This window comes from Echinops telfairi, unplaced genomic scaffold (genome assembly GCF_000313985.2).
Source record: "Echinops telfairi isolate 266 unplaced genomic scaffold, ASM31398v2 ScPeMD7_2573;HRSCAF=3158, whole genome shotgun sequence".
NCBI lineage: Eukaryota > Metazoa > Chordata > Mammalia > Afrosoricida > Tenrecidae > Echinops > Echinops telfairi.
Genome location: NW_022106471.1, coordinates 7,524,460 through 7,545,967, shown reverse-complemented (window position 1 = coordinate 7,545,967; position 21,508 = coordinate 7,524,460). Strand labels below are relative to the sequence as shown.

Sequence of the window (21,508 nt, the reverse complement as noted above, 5' to 3'; positions counted from 1 at the left end):
ACAACATGCACAAAAACAAGACAGAGCAAAACCAAGCAACAATGTACAACAAAACAGCAACAACATCAAGCCACTGACAAAGAACAAATTAAAATACACCAAGAAAGAAAAGCTTGTAGTTAGTTCAAGGATCTATAGCATAGATTTTATTTAGACTTAATAACTGCCTTTATTTTTTACTCATTTACTAAGCCTTAAATATCCTCCAACAGCCTCTAATACAATTTTACTTGTGGTCAACCCAATGAAATTACGTGTTCTATTGTCTTCCTGTTCCAATCTGGAATGGCTTCCACGTGGGCCTCCCACACGCATGCTGTACAGCTGCTGCCCTCACTTGGGTTCCTTGTTAGCTCCCTCTGGATAAGGGAGCTTACGGGGTACATTTTTAATTCATTTTGTCCTCACACTCACCTCTTAGCGCAGGATCTCCCCACTGTTGTTAGTGGTTTGAAATACCACAGCCTTGATGTGGGCCTTCTTTTCATTTATTGGGTTGAGCATTAGGGAGGCCTTGCTGTCTGGAGGTTCCATTCTTTAGTATGGGACAGCTTTTTTATTTTCTGGAGTACAATTCATAATCTCTGTATTTTTTTCATTGTAAATTTTTAACCATTATATTGATAAGTACACACACAGCATGAATAAATAAAATGTAAGGAAGTCTCATACGGATTCTTTTTTTTTTAAATCATTTTATTAGGGGCTCGTACAACTCTTATCACAATCCATACATACATCAACTGTGTAAGGCATATTTGTACATTCATTGCCCTCATCATTCTCAAAACATTTGCTTCCACTTAAGCCCCTGGCCGTAATCTCTGTATTAAGGAAAATTACTATATGTAAGTATATACAAATATGTATACAGTGAATTAGATGTTTAACTTGAATTTTTAAGAAATATTATTACCCTTGTTGGCATGGGCAGGACTCCTGCCCACTGAATTTGAAGGGCCATTTTCTTATACAAGTACTCTGACTGATACTTTATTTCTAGTGCCCTGTTTTCTCTTTCTGGAATGCCTATTAGTGGAATAGTAGAGTATCTAGATTGATTTTCTCATTTTAATCTCAAAGTTACTCTTTCTCCTGAGCTGTTCTCTTGCATCTCACCCCACACCTCCAGAGACATTCCCTCCCTCTGTAGGGCTCTCCTTTCTCCAGTCTCCTGAGTGAGTTCCCACTCCTTCATCCCTCTTTGTGACCTCATATGTTTATGGGTTAAGGTCTTAATTATCTCTTAATTTTACAGAAAATACTGTTCCTTATTTTGGTGTGGTTCTGGAGAGAGGACAGCAAAAGTTTATATTTTGCCATCTTGAATTTCCTTAAATTTCATCTTTACAAATACACTAGTTGTATAGACAGATTCAAAAGTGTTCATTCTTTTCTATAAAAGTTTATACATTAATTTTGCCCCGAGAGATTCATGCCAAAGAATCAATACAACTGTACAACAATGCATACCATGGAATATTAGGAAGTATTCATTGCTTTACTGTAAAAATGGCATGGTGGGGCCTTTCGACCTCCTCTATAAGTTCACCAGGTAGGGAGAGAGTCAAAGATCAGCATCAGCCCAAGGCAGAGTCCTGCTAGACAGAGGTCACCAGTTCTGACAGCAGCCTTCCCTCCTACAACACCATTTCTCTGCTGGGTTCAGTAATCTAGTGCAGAGGCCACACAGATCACACTCACAACTGCAGGCTTTATTAACTATCACGTTACAGTTTGAGATGGGGAAACATATAGTCAAAGTCTAGCTTCTTTAGTGCAGGACAGCTTTCTCAGCATCTCTCATCCCTCTAAGAATAGACTTCCTCTCTCGACCCTTTGCCCCACTCAGGCCTGGCTGCTCAGGCAAATGTTACCCGTGCCCAGAGGAACCCCACACTTCCAGGAATCCCCCAAGAGAATCATTCTAAAGAATGACTACAAAGTCACTTGGCTCTCTCAAGGCATGGCTCTGCAAAGGCACAGTGGCTACCTTGCTCTATGGGAAGCCCGTCGTGCCACCTCAGCCAGTCGCCGGGGTCTGGGACTGACATTTTTCTACCACTGTCCCCAGCATTGACTGGGTTCTCGGTGCTGGCCCCAGCCAAAAGGATGTGTGCGCCTCTCAGATTTCTTTTCCTAATGGTCATGAGGGCGTTGGAGTCAGAATCAACTCTACAGCAGAGGGTTTGTTTGGGGGTTTTAATGAAGTTCCCTCTCCAAGCCTTTGGAATGGCTCCTTTATTTGACTGAGCTATCCCTTTGTTAAGGTTCCACGCTCCTTATTTACTTAGTCCTAACAATTCTACCCATTCGATGTGTGGGCGTCCACAAAGACTATGACTGGCAGGGCCACATGAAGTAATTCAGTGCACAACACTTGGTAACAGCAAGATTCAAACCGTGAAAACTTATAAAACTGTGGAATTAGGACTGAGTAAATGGTGATGCATCTGTCTAACAGCATTGCTTAGCCTTTAAAAAAGATACACATGCAGACTAGGAAATTCACGAAATATGATTTATGTATGTACCACAGTCATAACCGGGTGTTAGTGGACCAAGACTCAAGGAAAAAACACAAATATTGAATTAGTTGTATTAAGGTGGTGGAGGTACTGAATGATTTTTTTCCTTCCTTAAATATTTCTCTTTGTTTTTACAATAAAAAGGGAATAACTTATAGGTTATTAGTTGTATGCAGATAATAGTTGTATGCTCATTTAGACACAAGATGATTGGAATGTATACCATTCTGGTCACATTGAAAGTGGAATTCCTGGTGGGAGCTCTGAACTAACCCACTGTTGTTGGTGTAGGGAACTGCTGGATGTGTGGACGGAACTTCAGGACATCCATGATGCACATGGCTTGCGCTATCAGTGGGGCGGCTCCCATAGCAACAAGAAGCTTTTGTGCTCCTTGGGAATAGACACCCGGAATATTGTGAGTTTGTTACTGTGTTTAAAAATTCTGTTACAGCCTCTTCAGTATGTGATAAGTTAGCTTCTCAGGAAAATAAATATTCATTTGTTTAAATATTCATCTATTTGAATATGCCAACTTTTCCATTAAATCCACCTTTTTCTCTGTAATCAGTGTTTCTTATTCTTAGAAAAAGTTATTTCCATGTCTTTTCTTAGTAATAAAATGGAGATATTGGCAGGGCAGCAGGTTCTTCAGTATATTACAATGTATGTAGTGCATTGGAAACATAAGTTGGGAAATAGCCTGTGACAGTTCGTTCACTAATTATGCCTTCTTTCTCTCCAACACTCGTGTGTAGCTCTTCACGGGCAACAAGAAGCAGCCTGTCATAGTACCCATGTATGCAGCAGGATTGGTGAGTACAAATGGTCTCTGTAGATCATTACTGCTTCTGTTACAGAGCATGGCATGGAATGTGTACTTTATAAGTGTACTACTTTTCCATCTCAGAAATCCCTTCAATAAAAAATTTCAATATTCTAGTGACTGTAGATACACTTTTGTTTTAGATTGATATTTTTTCCCTTAAAAATATTAATTCTTAACATGTTTTATAAATTGTGCCTAGGGGGTTTCTCTCTTTCTTTTCTTTTCCCTAAAAATTTTCTTAAAAAAAAAGCAGCAGCTAAACTATTTTTCATGGTTTCAGGATAGTTTGTTTTAATACAGCTGTGATCAGCCTAAAATCATGGAATACTGAAGCTGTGACTATGTACAAAAACTTGACAGGACTGAATAATTGTAAACGAAAGTGGGCCCGGACCCTAATTTTACCCTCCATGTTTTCAATGTGTTGAATTTTGTTGTTTTTCTTTTTCTTTTTTTCCAGGTATGCCAGGTAGTCCAGGATCACAGGAATTTTCATTCTATGTCTCAAGACTCAGTCCCATTTTAAAGTTTGAAATGTTTGTGTTTATTAGTGTGCTTTCAGTTATTGGTGAATAAAATTGCCCTAGGAAACTAAAAATATTTACAATTTTTCACCAATAACTTAAAAGTCAAGGGGAAACACTATCATTAAGAAAGAAAGGAAAAAAAGGAATCCTCATTGTGGAATTTAAATTATCCAGCCCATTCTATGCATGTGAAAGTGAATTTGCTGTGGAACTTGTTGAATCTGCAAAATTTTGCCATGAATAAGAATCCTTATTCATATCCAATTGGAACATTTTGCTTTGCTTTTTTTTTTCTTTCCAGTTTTGTTTGTTTTGTGGAATTGGGCAAAAGTTTTCTGTGCTTAAGCTTTCTTGTCAATTTCTGTTTCCTTGTAAATAGTTGTTGTACTTAAAAAAATAATAATAACCTTGATGACTCCTACCATCGTTTATGTTGTAGATAAATATAATCCATAGCTTTTTGTCTATTTGGATTTCTCTTTGTCTTATAAAGTAGCATTCCTGAGGTTATGAGCATTGTCATTGTCACATTCTGAGTAGGAACTTAGGATCTCATTGGTGGGGCTTTCACATGGCATCTTGGGAATAGCGACCTACTTCCTACTCTTCTGTAATCTCAGCACGCACCCAGTTCTTTCACGTTCATGAGGAGCTGGAGGCTAAGGGTTGTGCCTTACGTTGTACTTCGTTACACTTGTTACTAGTAAAAATTAGACCATTATGTTAGCCATAGTAAGAAGGCATATTTAGTGAATGTGAATTCCACTCCTCTCCCCCATCTTTGTGATGGCTTTCCTTTAGAAACACTTTTCAACATCTGGTTTCAAATTTTCATTAGTCATCACTTTTAAAGGGGTGTTTTACATACTCCAAACCAAATCTACTGCCATCTAGTCAATTCTGACTCATAATGACCCTGTACAGGGCTGCTGAGGCTATAAATCTTCACAGGAGGAGACAGCCTCATCTGTCTCCCAAGGAGCAGCTGCTGAGTTTGAACCACTGACCTTGGAGTTAGCAGTCCAATGCTTACTTGACAGCACCGCAAAGGCTCTTTTTTGCTTTACATATTCGATGTCCCATCTTTTACCTGGAGGAATAGTATCTGAGATAATCACTCAAGTCACTGACTCTGGAACTTTAATGTACATTAGAATCTCTCTTAATCCCCCAAGAATTTCTTGTTTAGTTCATCGACGGGCCTAAAATTTTATACATACGGAGTAAGACCTCAGGTGAAGCTGAAGTTGCTGATTGGGGGACCATATTTTGAGAATCACTGGTTAAAATGATAGTTCACATTAGAAAACTATGCTGACACGGGTCATTATTTTGCCAAATTTATGTATCATCAGTTTGTATAATGTCCAGGGAGCCCATATATTGTATAAGGTATTAAGTTCCACAGTTGGACTTAATCACATTTGTCTTTCTTAACATGCACTGTTGTTTTGAATTGGAGCTGTACGTCACTTTAGGTAACTGTGTCCTACTTGTGGGGAGAAATTCTCCTGAAAAAAATTTTTTTCATTTAGTATGTTCGTATTACTGACCCAGTAATTTTAATTCTTCTAGTTTAAGAGAGAGTTTTATATCTGGGATATAGCCTTTAAGTGATAGATAGTCAAGGGCTTATCAAGTATTATCATTAAGTATATAAAAACTTCTATTCACCTGGAGTATTACTAATTTAGTGTTTGGTAGAGTGTTGACATAAACGTTCATTATTTTTCTTCTTTGTTGCCACACCTGAATATCTTCCTTTATACTCAAAAAGTGTGTTAGATTTGTAGCACACTGAAAAGAATATGAAAAATGTTGCCCTCTGATATGACAGCGTCTCTGCCTTACCAGTGCAAGGAACTGAATGCCCAGGCTTCCTGCGTGGTGATCGGACCCTCTCCATGAACTCCCGCTGGAGTATGTGCAGAGGATGGTGGGCTTCAGAGTCAGCTCTCGGCTCCCCAGGCAGCACTGTGCGAATGAAGCACTTCCCTGTAATGTCAGTGTCTGCGCAGTCAGAGAAAGTGTGATGTCATTAGGGCCTGGATAGAGTTTTACCCTCAGCCCTGCCCCCAAAGTCCCAGATTGTGCTTAGGTTTTCTTGGGATAGTGATAACTTAGCACTTTAAAACAAATTTGGTTTTTTAAGTGGGAAGTCTTCTCTCAAAAATGTTAGGTTCCCAAGGTGTAATTATAAAACATTTCCCATTACAGTACAAGATTCTCTGTCAACAAAATTAAGAATAGTTTCCTTTAGTACTTTCCAAATTACCTATGTTCTCTTTTGCCTTCTGTTACATTAAATTTCTTATAGTTTCTAGGTTGATTGTCCCCTCTGCCCCCACCCCTGTGTTAATGACTAATATACTTTTTTCAGGGTATGTTAGAGCCCACCAAGGAACCATTGAAGCCACTCTCTGCTGCAGAAAAAATCGCTTCTATCGGTCAGACAAGCACCATGGCACCAGAGATGAACACATGTACATCTGACCAATTCCAGGTAAAAACATCCAGATGTATAGCTATGTTTATGTTTGCTCATGCGTGCACATATGCGTTCTTTCTCTTGATAGATGAGCTTGTTCATTTGATGATAGATGTGATTATGATTATTTATGAACACCCTTTGGCTCACAGTGAATAAATTTTCTATAGTTTCAAAAATAAGATACAGTTTGAGAACTGGGTGATGATGGTAACTGGCTTAAAACTGTCTATACCTTAGTCTCCTGACCTTTATTCATTTTTATAAAATGAAAAGTTTGAAGCCAGTTATCTCCAGAGCATTGAGTGATCACAATGACTGACACACCAGTCTGCTAAGTGCTTGGTTTTCCCCAGAACAGGAAATAGTGCGTTCACAGCAATGTTTCACCTTTGCTGGTGTATGTTTTCACCCACAGCCTGAGCCAATTCAGAAAGCAATAAATTCCGTAGGTATGTTCATTTCCTCAAAAAACTGTTGTTGGCGAGTTGAAGAGTGCTGTTAAGTTTGGATTAGGAAACGAAAAGAAAAGTCGTTTTCCCTTGATTCCCCTGTGCCTCCACAGCACATCTAAGCACAGGTGTACTTACTTCTCTCTCCTAAATTTAATAGGGACATCTCTCTTCTCACCTGTTATCTGGGGGAATGAGCCATTTTGAACACTTCCCATGTCGGATTAGAACGGACTCAGTGCTGTTGGCACATTGGTTTTAGTAGGCTAATATTTCTGAGCAAACATTACCAATCTAAAACATATTCTTGCCTTTCTTGCCATTTTCAACCATAAATATTCAACTTTTTCTAACACAAAAGCCCATGTGTGGACGATCTTTCCCAGAATAAGGGTTGCAGGGAGCACTACTGTCCCCTAGCGCGGCTCTGTTTTACCCTTCCCCCACCCCTCCCTGGGAGTCCCAGCATGCCTGTTACAGATGCTGAAGAGTCAGTCCTGCGTTCACTAACCTTTCTCATTTCTGTTCCTCTTCTTAAATTTGCTTGACTGCAGAACGCCACCCTTTTTTGTGGATGTTAAGTATAACTGTAGAGCTAGTTTTTTAAGAACTTTCCCTAGAAAATAAAGTTATCCCATAGCTCAAACTCTCTCAGTCGGGTCTACCAAGAGGCATCTAGCATTCCTGCAGTGTGTGTTAAGCATCACTTTGAAGCCAGTCTATTACTGGCCATAAATTCAAGAAATGCCCTACTTCGGCAGCAAGCCAGGTAACTTGGACCAAATCTCTCAGGAGATAGGGTCAGTCCTTAGTTGGCGTCTTTTTGTGGCCAAATAACTGCAGCTGGCTATGAGCTGCCCCTCCAAGCCTTACCTCTCCCCCAGCATGTCATCACTTCTACTCAGTCCGTCTGCTGAGAATGGAACAGTTTTTAGTCAAGGCCACTTTTTGCCCATTTTGCTTGCCACCTTTCCCTCTTCCCCATCCACACACTTCCAGGTATTAACAACCCCGTAAACGATCGCTTGTTTTATCAGATGGAGCTATTGCTAGTCAATTCCCCTGAGCTGATTTAATTGATCTTATTCTGTATTTCCTTCTAGGCATACCTCATAGCTAATCATTTTTCTGTTGTTGTTTTATTATACATCTGACTAAACAGAGTAGTCTGGATGACTGAATAAAAACCACGTGTGTCCCTAAAATGGAAGCCCTTTAGAGAGGTGACTTCTAGCCCGGTGGTGTGTGTCATCTGTGCACACATACCCGTTGGCATGTTGAACAGCTGTTGTCTCCACGTTTGTAGGCAAGTATACAAATTTTTGGCAACATTAAAGCCTAACTTTTGGGGGGAGAGGCACGACGAAGGAATGTAGTCTCTTGCTACATGTATGGAAAAGCTACTTCTAATCAAACACGAGGGGGTACCCCCCAAAACTGGAATTTTTTCAAAGCTATATATTTAATTTTTTTCCCCACAAAACAACCTTATCGCCTTCAATATACTCTCCATGACACTTAATGCATTTGTCAAATCTGCTATTCCATCCTTGAAAACATTTTTATAAACTCATCTGTTTGGATGGCTGATAGCACCTCCCTCTTTTTTTTCTTCACCTCTTCTGTATCTTCAAATCGCTGTCCTATCTTGTTCCTGTTCATTCTCAAAAACAAAAGGAAGTTGCACCAAACAAGGTCAGGTGAGTCAGATGTGTGGGGCAAGAGAGGCATGCTGTTTTTTGTCAAAAACTGGCACACTGGGATGGCTGTGTGAGCAGGTACATTGTCGTGATGGCAAAATCAGCCCCCTACCTGCCACAAGTCAGGCCTTTTTTGTTCCACGCTGTTATGCAATCTTTTCAGAGCCTCTAAATAGAAAGCTTGATGAACAGTCTGACCTTGTGGGATGAACTCCAAATGCACTATCCCCCTCACATCAAAAAAAACTAATGAGTATCGTCTTGATTTCACTTGATAAACTTTTTGGGGGCAAGGTGACGATGGCGTCTTCCACTGGCTTGATTGCTATTTGCTTTCAAGGTCTTAAGAATAGCACCATGTCTCATCACCAGTAATGACCTTGGGAAAAAGTCAGGGTCACTTCAGAGCTGCTCTTTCAAAATACGGCATGTTTCCACTCTACACTCTTTTTCCTGGTCAGGAAGAACCCGAGGCACAGATTTCGCAACGACCCTTCTCACACACCCAAGTCTTCCATAAAAATTTGCTACCAGATAACTTCCCCATCTCTTCGATGGTCAATCATCGGTCTTCAAGAGCAAGTGCCCAAATTTTGCCGACATTTTCTTCTGGTCAGGAAGTTGACAGACACCCAGAATGAGGTTTGTCATGACTCAACATTTCACCTTTTTTGAAACAAGAAAACCACTCGTGCACTTTTTCCCCCCATATTCCTCTCCTTGTAAGCTGTGTTGAACTCTATAAAAGTTTCTACGGCATTTTCCCCAAGCAGGAAACAAAATTTCACAGCCACATGCTGTTCTCTTAAATCAGCCATCACAAGAAAATGAGGTTCAAGCAAAACTGCTTTTACGAAAAAATTCACTGTGACCAGAGAGAACCTTTCCCTGGTGACGTCACTGGGTGCACTAACTCAGAGCGATTTGTTGGAAGCTTGCCTAGCGAGGAAAAATGCGTGCTACAAAATCTCTGGCCAGCAGAGCTTTTTTCCTGTTTTGGGGGGGTACCCCCCTCGTATACCTACTTTTATTCTGCTGGGACACACGTTTCTTTTTCTTTTTTTTTAACCACACATATAAATATTAAATTAACAAGTTTATCTTCTGCTTTTTTCTGATAATGTGTGAGCCTCAACTTTAGTTTTTAGACATTTTGGGGGAACCAAAAAAAAGTACTGGTTACCGATGGAAATTGGTCAGTTATTTCTGAATTGACGTAAGCCTCTGTAGGTCTTCATTCTAACATATCCATGTCCATACTCTCAATTCCAGAATGCATAGTAGAATGTATTTTCGTCTGTAGTGCTAGAAACTAAGCAAAATGTGTCTTAGGATCTAAACAGTACTTGATTTGTTTTTTAACAAAAAATATAACAAGCTCCCCTTTTGCTTTTGGTTTCGGCATCATTAAACAGTGACTTTTATCTTTGCACAGTAATTCTCACTGTGGCAGTGTACTAGCCGAGCTATGTGCTGCCATCCCAACAAAGATAGATACCCGTTATGTTATTTTTGTTCCCCAGATTGATTTGAACTCATTAATGAATCTTACAGCCATAGCATCTTTTGTCTAGGAATTTATTCACTTATTACAACTATCAGTAGTGGGGTTTTTCTGAGATTTCTATCTGCAAAGACAACTTACAGTTAAAAAAATTTAGTGATATCCTATGCTAATTGTGGCTAACTGCTTATAATAATTTTGTCATTGGTGTCCCAAGACAAGTCATTTATCAAGTGAACCTGTCATAATATCATGGATTAAATTTCAAAAACCAATCACCTTTTCCTAGAAAAAGCACTTGCCCAGAAAAGCATAAAACATGAACATAACGGATTAATAATGCCTCCCACACAGTAAAAGGTCCTTGGGAGGGCAAATGATTTTCACCCAACTGTCGACCTGAACGGAACCCCTGGTGGCGCTGTGGGTTAGGCATGAAGCTGCTAACTGCAGGTTCGTTGGTGGCCCACACCCCCAGTCCCTCTAGACTATGTGCTCATGTGAAGGTTCAGTTTCAGGTGCCCCATCGGGTTGCTGAGCCCTGGGCCTAGTAGGACATGCTTTGGACTGTTAATCACAAGGTCAAAGCTGCCAGCCATTGCACAGGAAAGAGATGGTTTCTACTCCCCATAAAGAGTCACAGCTTCAGAGCCAGGGGCAGCTGTCCCTGCCTTACAGCGTTGCTTGAGTTGGGATTGGCTCGGTGACAGTGAGTTTGGGTTTTTATAGCATCACTATGAGTTGAAGTTGACTCAATGGCAGTGAGAGAGAGAGGAATATAAGGTTGGTGGTTCGAACTCACCTAATGGCTGCAAAAGAAAGGCCTGGTGATCTGCTATCTCAACATTACAGCCACAGAAACCTACAGAGCACACTTCTACTCTAGTACACGGGGTTACTGTGAGTCAGAACGGACTCTACAGCAGCGGGACTGTTTATGGGTTTTTTGACCACACAGTAAAGCTTCATGGTAAATAAGAGAGAGACTGACTGGTCTTTGTTTAGACCTGAAAATATAGCCCTTTTTTCTGTTTTAAAGCCCCTCCAGTCTCTACCAATCTCTAGATCTATTTAATAGAGCAGGAGTTTTTTAGTAAGTGTTGTCACTGCCCCTTCCCCAAGAAAAACAAAAGAAAAATCCAAAAAAATTTTCTCTTCAACAATATTCTTAAAGTGAATCAATGCTTGCTTAGAAAATAACATGCCATTTACTCATCTGTATGTTTAAGCACGTAGGCAATTTAAAATCCTAGGATATTCAAATCACTACTGATAGCTCATTACTAACAATTTCTAAATTAGCCTGTTGAAAATAAATGCTTAAACTCACTCTTTTTCAAAATGTAATTCTAATCTCGTGGCCCATAATGTTCTTCAGACTATGGAGTGTTCTAAAGAACCAGAGACCTTGGGCTTTGAATGGAAGTTCACACACTGCTGGGTTATGCAACCACTAATTGTGGTTCCTTTGTCTGCGGAACCAAGAGCTCCTAGGGCACCTTCTCTGTTGCACTATGTTACTGGAGAAATGTTACGTAATGTTTAGTAATCATCTAAAATAAATTGAACATTTTCAGATATACCTTATACTGAACATGATTCACTTGTACTTTGTGACATGACATGTTAGTAAGCAAAAAAAAAGTACTGTTTTTAATATTTTAGCATCTTTCGTGTAATCAAGCCAATATTGTGAATCGTAATTTGAGAGAAGATTGGAACCTTGACACAGAGCCGGTCCATCAGTTTCTGTTTGAAAATGTAGAGATGCCACATTTCTCGGCGACAGCCTTGATGATGTCATTAAGCCTGCTGTCTGTCACTTGTATAACTGCAGTTTGTGTTTTTCTGACACTGTAAATACTCAGTTTTGTTGTTAGGTTATTTGTTGCCTAGTGATCTTGCTATAGTCATTAATAAAGAATTAAATAAATCCGTTTGTTGCTACAACCTGTACTGATTAATTTTGATTTTTTGGTTTTCAACCCTAGGAGTCTCTCCCACCCGTCCAGTTTGACTGGAGTAGCAGCGGCCTTACTAACCCTTTAGATGGTACGTCTCTCCGTAGAGCCTCTAGCACCAGGGCTAGAGTTAAGAAAGCTACAAAGTTCAGACAGACTTCTCTCTGCTGATTTCCCTTCTTGTTTGACCCTAACTTCTTATTCTTATCTTTGGAAATTCAGGCTTTCTTTCCGAATAGTAATTGCTTAAGAACCCAGGCAGTACAACAATTAGCCGTACTGCTATTAAGGTAGTAGGAACTAAGTAGAATTTTAGTTTAAGTTGAAAACCAGCTTCTTTCTGCTTTACGAATCTCTAGGTAGTGATGTTTTGGCCAGGACCAAATTACTTGAAATTTTTTTCCTGGAGTTTGCACTTAAAAGAATTTTCTTGGATGCAATGTCTTGTGGCTTGAGGCTGCTTCAGAGCACAAAGCACAACACTTTAACCAAAAACAATGTGCAGATACAGACAGCCATGTCTGTGAGCTCCCAGAGTTTTCAGACTTAGTAATGTTTTCTAGAGCACCTGTGTACAAATGGATAATGAAGTATTTTCCTGATCCTTTTCTAAAACTTACCTCCAAACATGAGGCAGTTCCAGAAATCATTGAATTCACTATGGCTAAAAAGAAAAGAAGGGGGGAAAAATCCTGAAAAAGGAATCATGTATTGGGCCAGCAATGTGGGGTCTTTAAAGTAAGTAACCCACAGTACTGGGTTTCCAGTGTGTGGACGCCACAAGTCTTAAGTGGACCCAGAAATGTAGTCACTGACGCCTCGTGCTTCATAAGTTGCTTGACGCATTGTCCCAAACTCCTGTCCCTCTATGAACTTTGCCCCACCCCGGGGTCCTAGGATGTCCGGAAAGCATCCAGTTGAATCACATGCCCTGCTGAAGGAAAGCCTGGATGCACCTTTTGCTGTTGTCTGGTGTCTTATTCGGTCAAATCCTCATGCTTTCTATTAACAAACAACTTGAAAACTGTATATACTATTTCTGATTACTGTTTCAGAGTTAAAGGGGAACAGTACAACTTGAGGTTACACACCAGGGTAGGGTAGTTACTGCATTTCTTGTGCTGTTTTCTTTTAAACTAAGTTAACGACGTGTTGGTGTGTATCCTGAAACTGACAATTTTGTCACTTTTTGAAAAACTATTCATTAGAAACCAACATTACCAACACGAAAGATGGATTTGGGCCTGTACAGTGACTCAGTGTTGGAATGAGACGAAAGTATTGTTTCCCTTTAACAGGTACACTTGCCCATTTGGTCTTTTCTGGTATGGCTTCCGGTTTTGATTGAAAGAACTGCACTCCTCATGAAAACCTTACTAAGTGTTCAATTATTAACATTGTACATAAGAAAATGGACACGGAACTAAATTGTTACTTTAGAAATGTCCTTAGTAATTACGAAAAACTAATACTGTACACATTGTTTTACTGTTGATTTTTTTAAATATGTAATGACTACTAATTTTAACCTGCATGTTCAAGTGTGTGTCTCACCCCTTTTTACACATCACCCCTCCTCCCTTGGCTTCCCTTCTGTGGGGTGCCCACCAACATGGCCACTGACTTTCAAGCTAGTGGAGGTTCCACTCTTCTGAACCTTGATTTCTTTGGGCCCATGGATGACAGTAGCTCTGGCAGCACCACCACAATCCCAGGTCAGCCGAGTATTCAGACCACGATTCTAGTTTATTTACTAAAGCATGACCACATCACTTGACTTTCCTATAAACAAGGAAGCAACTAGATTGTATTCTCTATAATGTCTTTCGAATGCTTTTCTTTCATCTACCTATTGTTATTTTCTCTGACTACAACAAATGACCGTGTGAAATGTATTGTAAGGAAAGCATCCTCAGAGTGGAATATTCAGAGGTGAATGTAGTTTCTAGAAATAGAGCAGTCTAATGCCCTGAGACCGTTAAAGGCAGGGATTCGTTCCACTCTGAGTGGAAAATGTGATATTCCATACGCTTGTTTTTAAAGCATATGCCGTAGAGCTCTTCGGGGGGAGGGAGGAACAACAGATTTGGAGATGATGGGAATCGTTTAATACACACTGATGACTTTATGTTTAGTGCCTGTAATAGTACAGATTCTAGGGTTCACTCAATTGTTCATTAGTGCTGCTAAATGTATAATTAGGTTAAAAAATATTGGAGTCTAGCACTTAGTTATACAGTCCACATAGAACTCTATGACTATTTTCTTGTTAGCTCTTCAATAGAAAGTAGACTGTTAGCTTGCCATGGAGAGAGAAAACAGACTGCTACAAAGGTTAATAGTGCAAAGTCATGACTGAGACACCACCTAGAAAGGAAAGCAGCGGACTGGAGTGCCTGTTGAGTTCATGTTCAGCCCTGCGAAGGTGCAGTTCACTGAGCAGCGGACTAATGTACTTTGTCATCTTCTAACTGAATAAAAGATTAAAATTATAATGGCATCTTTATGTTTACCTTTTATTCGATATGACTTCTATGAGTCCCTGTCATCCTAACATGTGATCTAGGGATCATGCCCATTTGATCAGCCTGGTTCCTGAGAATTTTCTGGGTTTCGCTCTGTCCTACGAGATTACCCTGCCACCTACATCCACCAGGGTAGGAACCATGATGGGAAATGGGGGAGCCTAGGAGAGTCCGCTGAGGGTGAGCCTGGAACCCAGGGTGCACACCTTCTCTGAGATCTGGCTTGGAAATCTAACCCTGCTACATGGAAGCCCCAAGGCCATTTGGGAGAATGACTGGATTCCTCAAATCCAAACTTTTGATGATCATTTTCAGGATCTTGTTATCAGTTGAAAAACCAACCTGTGTTTAATTTTTACCTCAAAATGATCTCTTTTCTATTTACTTATATGACTTCCAGATACACATGCTCTTTGGAATGACTTGGGTGAGAGAATTAGTTGTCTGACATTTAAAAATTATCCATGGAGAAAAACACCCCAAAGTGTATCACTTTCCTCAGCACTGTGTTCTCCAAAGCGAATGACCAAGCTCCCATTTACAATTTGCTCTCGATTTTGTTTGCTCTGGTAAATTGCCTTAAAACTTAAATGAGGTCACTACTTTTTTTTTTTTTTTTTTTTAATGCCTAAAACCTTACTTTAAATTTACTCTTTGGTAACGTGTCCGATCTCCCTGAAAGCGCACCCATAGGAGCACAGATAACTTGACTCTACAGCGAGATCAGAAATGGCCTGATGACCGGCTCAGTGGACACAGCTGTGAGAAAGACAGCGGTGTCAGAAATGTAGAGCTGTCACGGAGTGACATTAGCATGGTCACATTGCAGTCTCCCTTCCTTCGGGATCGTTTCAAAATTTCCCTTCAGTGTTTTCATTACTTATGCTCTAGCTGCTGTATAAATTTAATTACTATAAATTTGCTTTGGCTTCTTTTTTTATTGCTATTGGGTTTTGTTAAAATTGACCATCAAGCTACAGATATTGACACCTGGAGTATTCCATTTCACCGTTTGCTTGCACTTTGTCTGACTTGTTTCTGGGAAAGTCATTCTGTCTTAGCTGGCGGTTACTTCATTATTTTGTGTGTGAGACTTACGGAGGTTGGCATAAAACTTGGTTGGCTAGCTTTAGTTACATGACTAACTCCCTCATTAAGGTTCTGTTAAAAAAATAACCCTCTTCCATTAAAAAAGTACTTGTTAATTATTAGTGAACAGCAAGTAGTTACCGTGTTCTTGAAAAGTTAGTCATCCCAGTAGGATCTTGAGGGGAGGTGGTGATTTGGAACTGGGAGGGGAGATGGTTGCCCCCTTGTTGTTGTTGTTGTTTTCCACTTTACTGTTTGATGGCTTAGTGGCCAGTATGTCACAAACCAAACCAGTTAGTATTGACACAGTCCTGTCACCACTCAGAATGCAGTTTTCATTCTGTATCATGCAGTAGACATGAACTTCAATTCGGTGCTTAATTGGAATCCCACCTTTCAAAGTGGAGGAGGGCAGTGTTTGGGGATCCAGCAAACCCCAGACAGGCAGCCACAATTTTTTTTTAAACATTTTAATTGCAACCAATATTATACTTCCGTAGAACTGAAAAGACCTTTTAAAATAGAGTTTGAAACTGTGCCTTAATGAAATCCTCAAAACTTGGGAGAGTCAGCACGCATTTTCTGTCACCTTCCTCCCTTGCCGGAGATGGGCGCTATGGAAGCCGCTGTTTGCTCGTTTGATTTCTGTAAACATCTGAGATCTGCGTTGATGGCTGCTGATCATCAGCAGAGCCGGTCAGCAGAACACCATCCCTGCTTGGTTGCTTTGCCTTCCTTAACCTTAGGACATCCTAGGAGGAAGAAAGTTGTTCATTTAAATATATGATTTATATCTCTATATGTAATAAAAATACATATTATTTTTATCTGCTGCTCTTAGAGGGCAGGTTAAAAACTAAAAGGAAAATAGACAGCTGTAAGAGATTCTTCTGTACAGTCCACTCATCTGTTATGCTGGAAACTACTGCATATTCTAGCCTTAGTAATTTGTTGGTATCATCAAGAAAATAGGGTTAAAAATGTTTTTTAGTCTATTTTTACTAAACTTTAACTTGTTTCAAATACTTCACTATACATTTCAGTGTTTTGGTAGACATCACTTTTACTTAATATAAGTACACGGCAAAAGTTGGGGGGATATGCATATTTTAGTAGTTGAGTGAAGCATTGGTCTGCTAACTGCAAGGTTGATGGTTCAAACCTACCAGCCGTTCCTTGGGAGGAAAACGAGGCTTCCTGTTGCACTAAAGATGTACAGCCTCAGGAGCACTATAGAGCAGGTCTACTCTGTCCTACAGGGCTCTCTTGAATCAGAATCATTGGAACGACGGGCTTGGTTTTTGGTGCATATTAGTGAGGTCAGATGGCAGAGGATTGTGTCCATAAATCATTTTGAGGTATAATAAGATATTTGACTCAATAGCTGCCAGGTGTAGATACAAAAGTATAGATATATGATTAATTCTTGAGATAAGAATTTTCATTTGGTTCAAATGTAGTGCTTCTATTTTTTTTTTCTGAAAATACTTTACTCTCCTCATCTTTTACCTAAAGAAAGAACAATGATATGTAATTTATCTTTGGTAATAATTTGATGCTTTGATTAATAACCATATCCTTAAATGGTCAGAATATATTCAAACTGGTATTTGAGACTTCGTATTAGTTTCCAAATCGTTTGGCCTGCAGGGAAATAGAAGCAATGTTTTGGGGTGGGGGCACAGAGGAAGGTCCAAAAGATGAGGTTAGCCAGGCAGTCTAAAAATGGGACGTGTCCTATATCTGCATAATGTGCACTTTATTTCAGACTGATCATTTCCATGTCACACACTAATCCTAGAGTGGGGTGGGAGGGTTGTCTGCTGCAGATAGACATTTGGGGAGTACTTTGATGACGGTCTGTTCTGTAAAGATTAAGTGAATTAAAGGTGTATTTCCATCAGGACACAACTTTAACAAGTTGTTTCTTAGTTTGGAAAGAGAGAGCGGTCAGGTGGAACACCTGAAGCATGTCATCAGTGTCAGTGTTTGACACTTGGAGCAATGATGACTGAATTGGCCACTATTCTCCTGTGTGTATCTTTACCACAATTAAAAAAAAACAAAAAACTTTTTCTGCTTTGTAAATCCTCTGAGAAGAGCAGCTATGAATTTTAAAATAGGTGCACTGTGGCAGGGTTCTAAAGATGTGTTTGTGAAAGACTCAGATGTTTACAGAATGTCGCCCTGTGCATCTTGGATTGTGGCTGATTGAATGATGCGCTGCAGCTTGCCGTCACTGACTGTGATTTTATACTGTAAGGTGTGGATCCCGAGTTGTATGAGTTAACAACCTCTAAGCTGGAACTCTCCACCTCAAGCCTCAAAGTGACTGACACGTTGGCCCGACTCATGTCCACAGTAGAGAAGACAAGCACATCGACCAGGTAAACGGCGAGAGTGAATGGCCCCTGACTTTGAATGCTGCGTTCACCGGGCAGCACAAGTGCACAGAAACTAGCAGTAGTTCATTATATTATATTAAAATCCTCTCTCTATTTGTAGAAGCCAATAGACACCTAATTGCAGAAAATAGCATCCAATTATGTTTAATTATGAACTTTATTAGAGCAGAGAGAGCTACTTCATGAGAGTCTGGGAAGGGCTGGCAGATGTGGTTTCCCTCCCTTTTGCTCCGCCCCGCCCCCTGGCCCCCAACCCCAATAGCGTGAATTCTGATTAAGTGTGAAAATCGTGAGACTGGAGACAGAGATGGCCATCTTTGGGAGACCAGCACCAGGCTGTCACATTGACCTTGGCAGCGCTGTCACTCCTGGGCTCTGAAGGAGTGCAAGGAATAGAATAACTTCTGTTTTCAGAGTGTTATGATTTTGAAGTGAGCTTGCTTTACCAAGTTTTGGGGGGCTCACTTTACAGCCAAAAGGAGCCCTGGTGGCACTATGGATTAGGTGTTGGGCTGCTAACCACAAGGTTGATGGCTCAAACCCACCAACTGCTCCATGAGAGAAAGATGAGGTTGGCTGCTCCCATGAAAAATGTGCATCCTTAGAGACCCTATATCAGCAGTTCTCATCCTGTGGATCGCAACCCCTTTGGGGGTTGAACGACCCTTTCACAGGGGTCGCCTAAGACCATCAGAAAACACATATTTCCAATGGTCTTAGGAACTGAGACACTGCTCCACTATCCGTCTCCAGGTGGGCCCGACCACATGCAGATATGCCCACATACGAGTACCCAATGTGAAGACTTACCCATGCGACACCATGCTTCAAGACAAAATTTCATTTCTTTGTCATTAGAAATAAATATTTCACAATACATAATTGCATATTATTTTGTGATGAATCACTATGCTTTAATTAGGTTCAATTTGTAACAATGAAAATACATCCTGCATATCAGATATTTACATGACGACTCATAACAGTAACAAAATTACAGTAATGAGGTAGCAACGAAAATGATTTTATGGTTGGGGGTCACCACAACATGAGGAACTGTATGAAAAGGTTACGGCATGAGGAAGGTTAAGAATCACTGCCCTAAACAAAGTGGAAATCAACCCCATCACAGTGGATGACTGAGAGCTTGGTTTGTTGTTTTCTTCAAGGCGGGCTTTGAAAAGCAAATCCTCCTGTCCAGTGTCAGAAGCAGCCACAAGGCGTGTTTGGGGTGCAGGAAACCTTGATTGTGTTCACATAGTCAAATGCAGGGGTGCTCTGTGGCTTTCGACAGAACGGCCCCCGGAAGAACCTGTTGGGCCCGGTGCATGGCGGCCCCCTCGGAGTCAGAGGGGAGTGCTCCACAGTGTTTGATGGCCGGTTTTTCCAAGGTCAGTCTTTAGACCAACAGGCACCAGTGGGGGGAATTTGCCATTTGCACCAGCCAGGGCTCCCACCACAAGAACGCCTGTGGCTGGCAGGGAAGTCCTACTACAGGGGCCACGCTGTTGATGGACATACCAACAAGGGTGTCCCAAATTGTATTTTACAGTAGATATAGTGACCTCTCATTGCCCACTTTTTAAGCTCTTCAACCAGAGATGTCAAATTTAGATTTATCTTATAAGCCAGCTCTTCTAAGGAAAAATCATCCATTTACGAAACCCTTTTTTTCTTTTTTTTAAGCCTTTTTTTCTTATGAGTAGTAAATGTTCCTTAAAACTTGGCTTTCAATTATCATATTTTTTTAACTTTAATATGCATTTAAGTATTCATTGATTCGACAGATATTTATCTTAATAATAATATTGAAAAGCCATTATTATTCCTTTCTGTGGTTATATAAATGCCTCTTGGGCTCCTCTGCAATGGGTGGAGCTTACCCTCGGCTTGCTCAGAGACCTCTCCTGTGCTCTGGGACACCAGGGCGGGCCGGTGCTGTATTTTCAGTGAACCTACTTGTGAATGAAGCCATTGTGGGACTTTTTTCTTGTCTCCTGGTTTTTCATTTCCTCTTTCCAAATCAATAATAGGTTTAAATGGAAATTCTTCTCATAAATTTTTCATCCATTTGTTAGCAAATGCTACATATTTGAAATCTCAAGATTAGAATTAAATGTGCATTTTCTTTATAATGTTTTACATGAAGGGAGCCAAGCAAACATACCGGAAAAGACAAAAACTTTTAGGGCGGTGTCCCATTCCCTCTTCCTACCTCACCTTTTCCTCTGCTCTAGTCTGTCTAAGCTGACTCCCTTTCAAAGTCCAACGATGAGAATTCATTCTCTGTACCAGTAGGAGGAGCTCTAAACCACATTGTTAACTCGCCTGCCTTCTCTGAGGTCTGGAAATGTACTGTGCTCGGGAGCTTTACAAGCCCCACTCTTGCAGAGTGGTCTGCATCTTGCCCTCACTCTGTCCTCTTGGCGAGCAGCTAAAGTTGCAGGTGCACCCCCTTTGGGCTGCACCGGGGTCCTACTTGCTGTCGACTGCTGCTTCCCCAGCACCCCCCCCCCTTTTTTTAAAGAATGCAAGTTGCTGACTGTCATTTCTATTGTGCGGAATTGCTACATGAAAATAGTATGAACGGAAAATATTCACAAGCCTTCCCTTAGCCGACAGTGCTATAAGGATGTTCCTACCCAGGGTGCCCACTCTACGTGGAAGAGAAAGGAGGCTCAAGGAACCTGGTTTCAGAAAGCATCCTCTATCTGTCAGTTTGTTTCAGTATTGTCTCCTGTTTACGTTCATCTTGTAAAAGTCACCACTTCTTTGCTTGTTGGCAGTGTGTGGAAGGTGGTGACAGGCCTGGTGAGGGACCGCGCGGTAAAACAGCATGTACATTGGATAGGCAGCAAACTGCGTGGCCTCCTTGGCTACGTGAGAGGAAATAAACACATTGGAAAGTGACTTCACACTTTCGGTGTTTTAAAGAAGTGCAAGTTTAAAATAGTCCCATCTTCCAACCTATTTTTTTCTAATAGAGAGAGGATTTTCTTACATTAGTGGGTAGCCGAGGACCTCTAATTGAGAATGTCAAAATACATAGTCTTGGGGATACTTGACATCAAAACCACCGGGAACCTTTTTTTTTAATGTGTGTTCTGGGTCCGGCTCCAGGGTTCTGTGTTTCTGACTGGCTATCTGCTGATGGCTAAGAGTCACTGTGGGCCCGGAGGCTCAGGGAGCACCAGCTGCTTCACCGCCCTGCCTTACTGAAGTGCACTAGTGTCACCCACAGCAGAAGCAGTCTTGTGCCAAAAAAGTGGATTAGCTCCCCATTTATTGACCCTGAGGCTGCTGAGCCTGTTGACTTGAGTGTTGGGACATTCTGCTCTAAGCTAATACCACTGTGCATTTTCCTCTGTAGAGGTAACCCAGATTCCTGTCAGACACCGAACCACACAGAACACCCCAAGGTGGGGGAAGGGAGCCAGAGAGGAATAACTGTTTGTAGCTCAGTTCACGGAGATCAGCACTGAATACCGTGGCCGTAAAAC

General features: G+C 40.8%; 1 protein-coding gene across 3 annotated transcripts in view; it reads left to right on the top strand.

The window, feature by feature from the left end:
• The window catches only part of AFTPH (aftiphilin), a 77,966-nt gene that overhangs the window by 46,768 nt on the left and 9,690 nt on the right, over positions 1-21,508 (top strand). The window contains exons 4-9 of one of the 3 annotated variants that reach the window (XM_004710179.2): positions 2,820-2,946; positions 3,287-3,343; positions 6,265-6,387; positions 12,020-12,080; positions 13,621-13,704; positions 17,867-17,990. In XM_004710179.2, coding sequence (XP_004710236.1) covers positions 2,820-2,946; positions 3,287-3,343; positions 6,265-6,387; positions 12,020-12,080; positions 13,621-13,704; positions 17,867-17,990 — 576 coding nt within the window. The other 2 variants (XM_004710180.2, XM_045294113.1) reach the window with 2 other exon arrangements.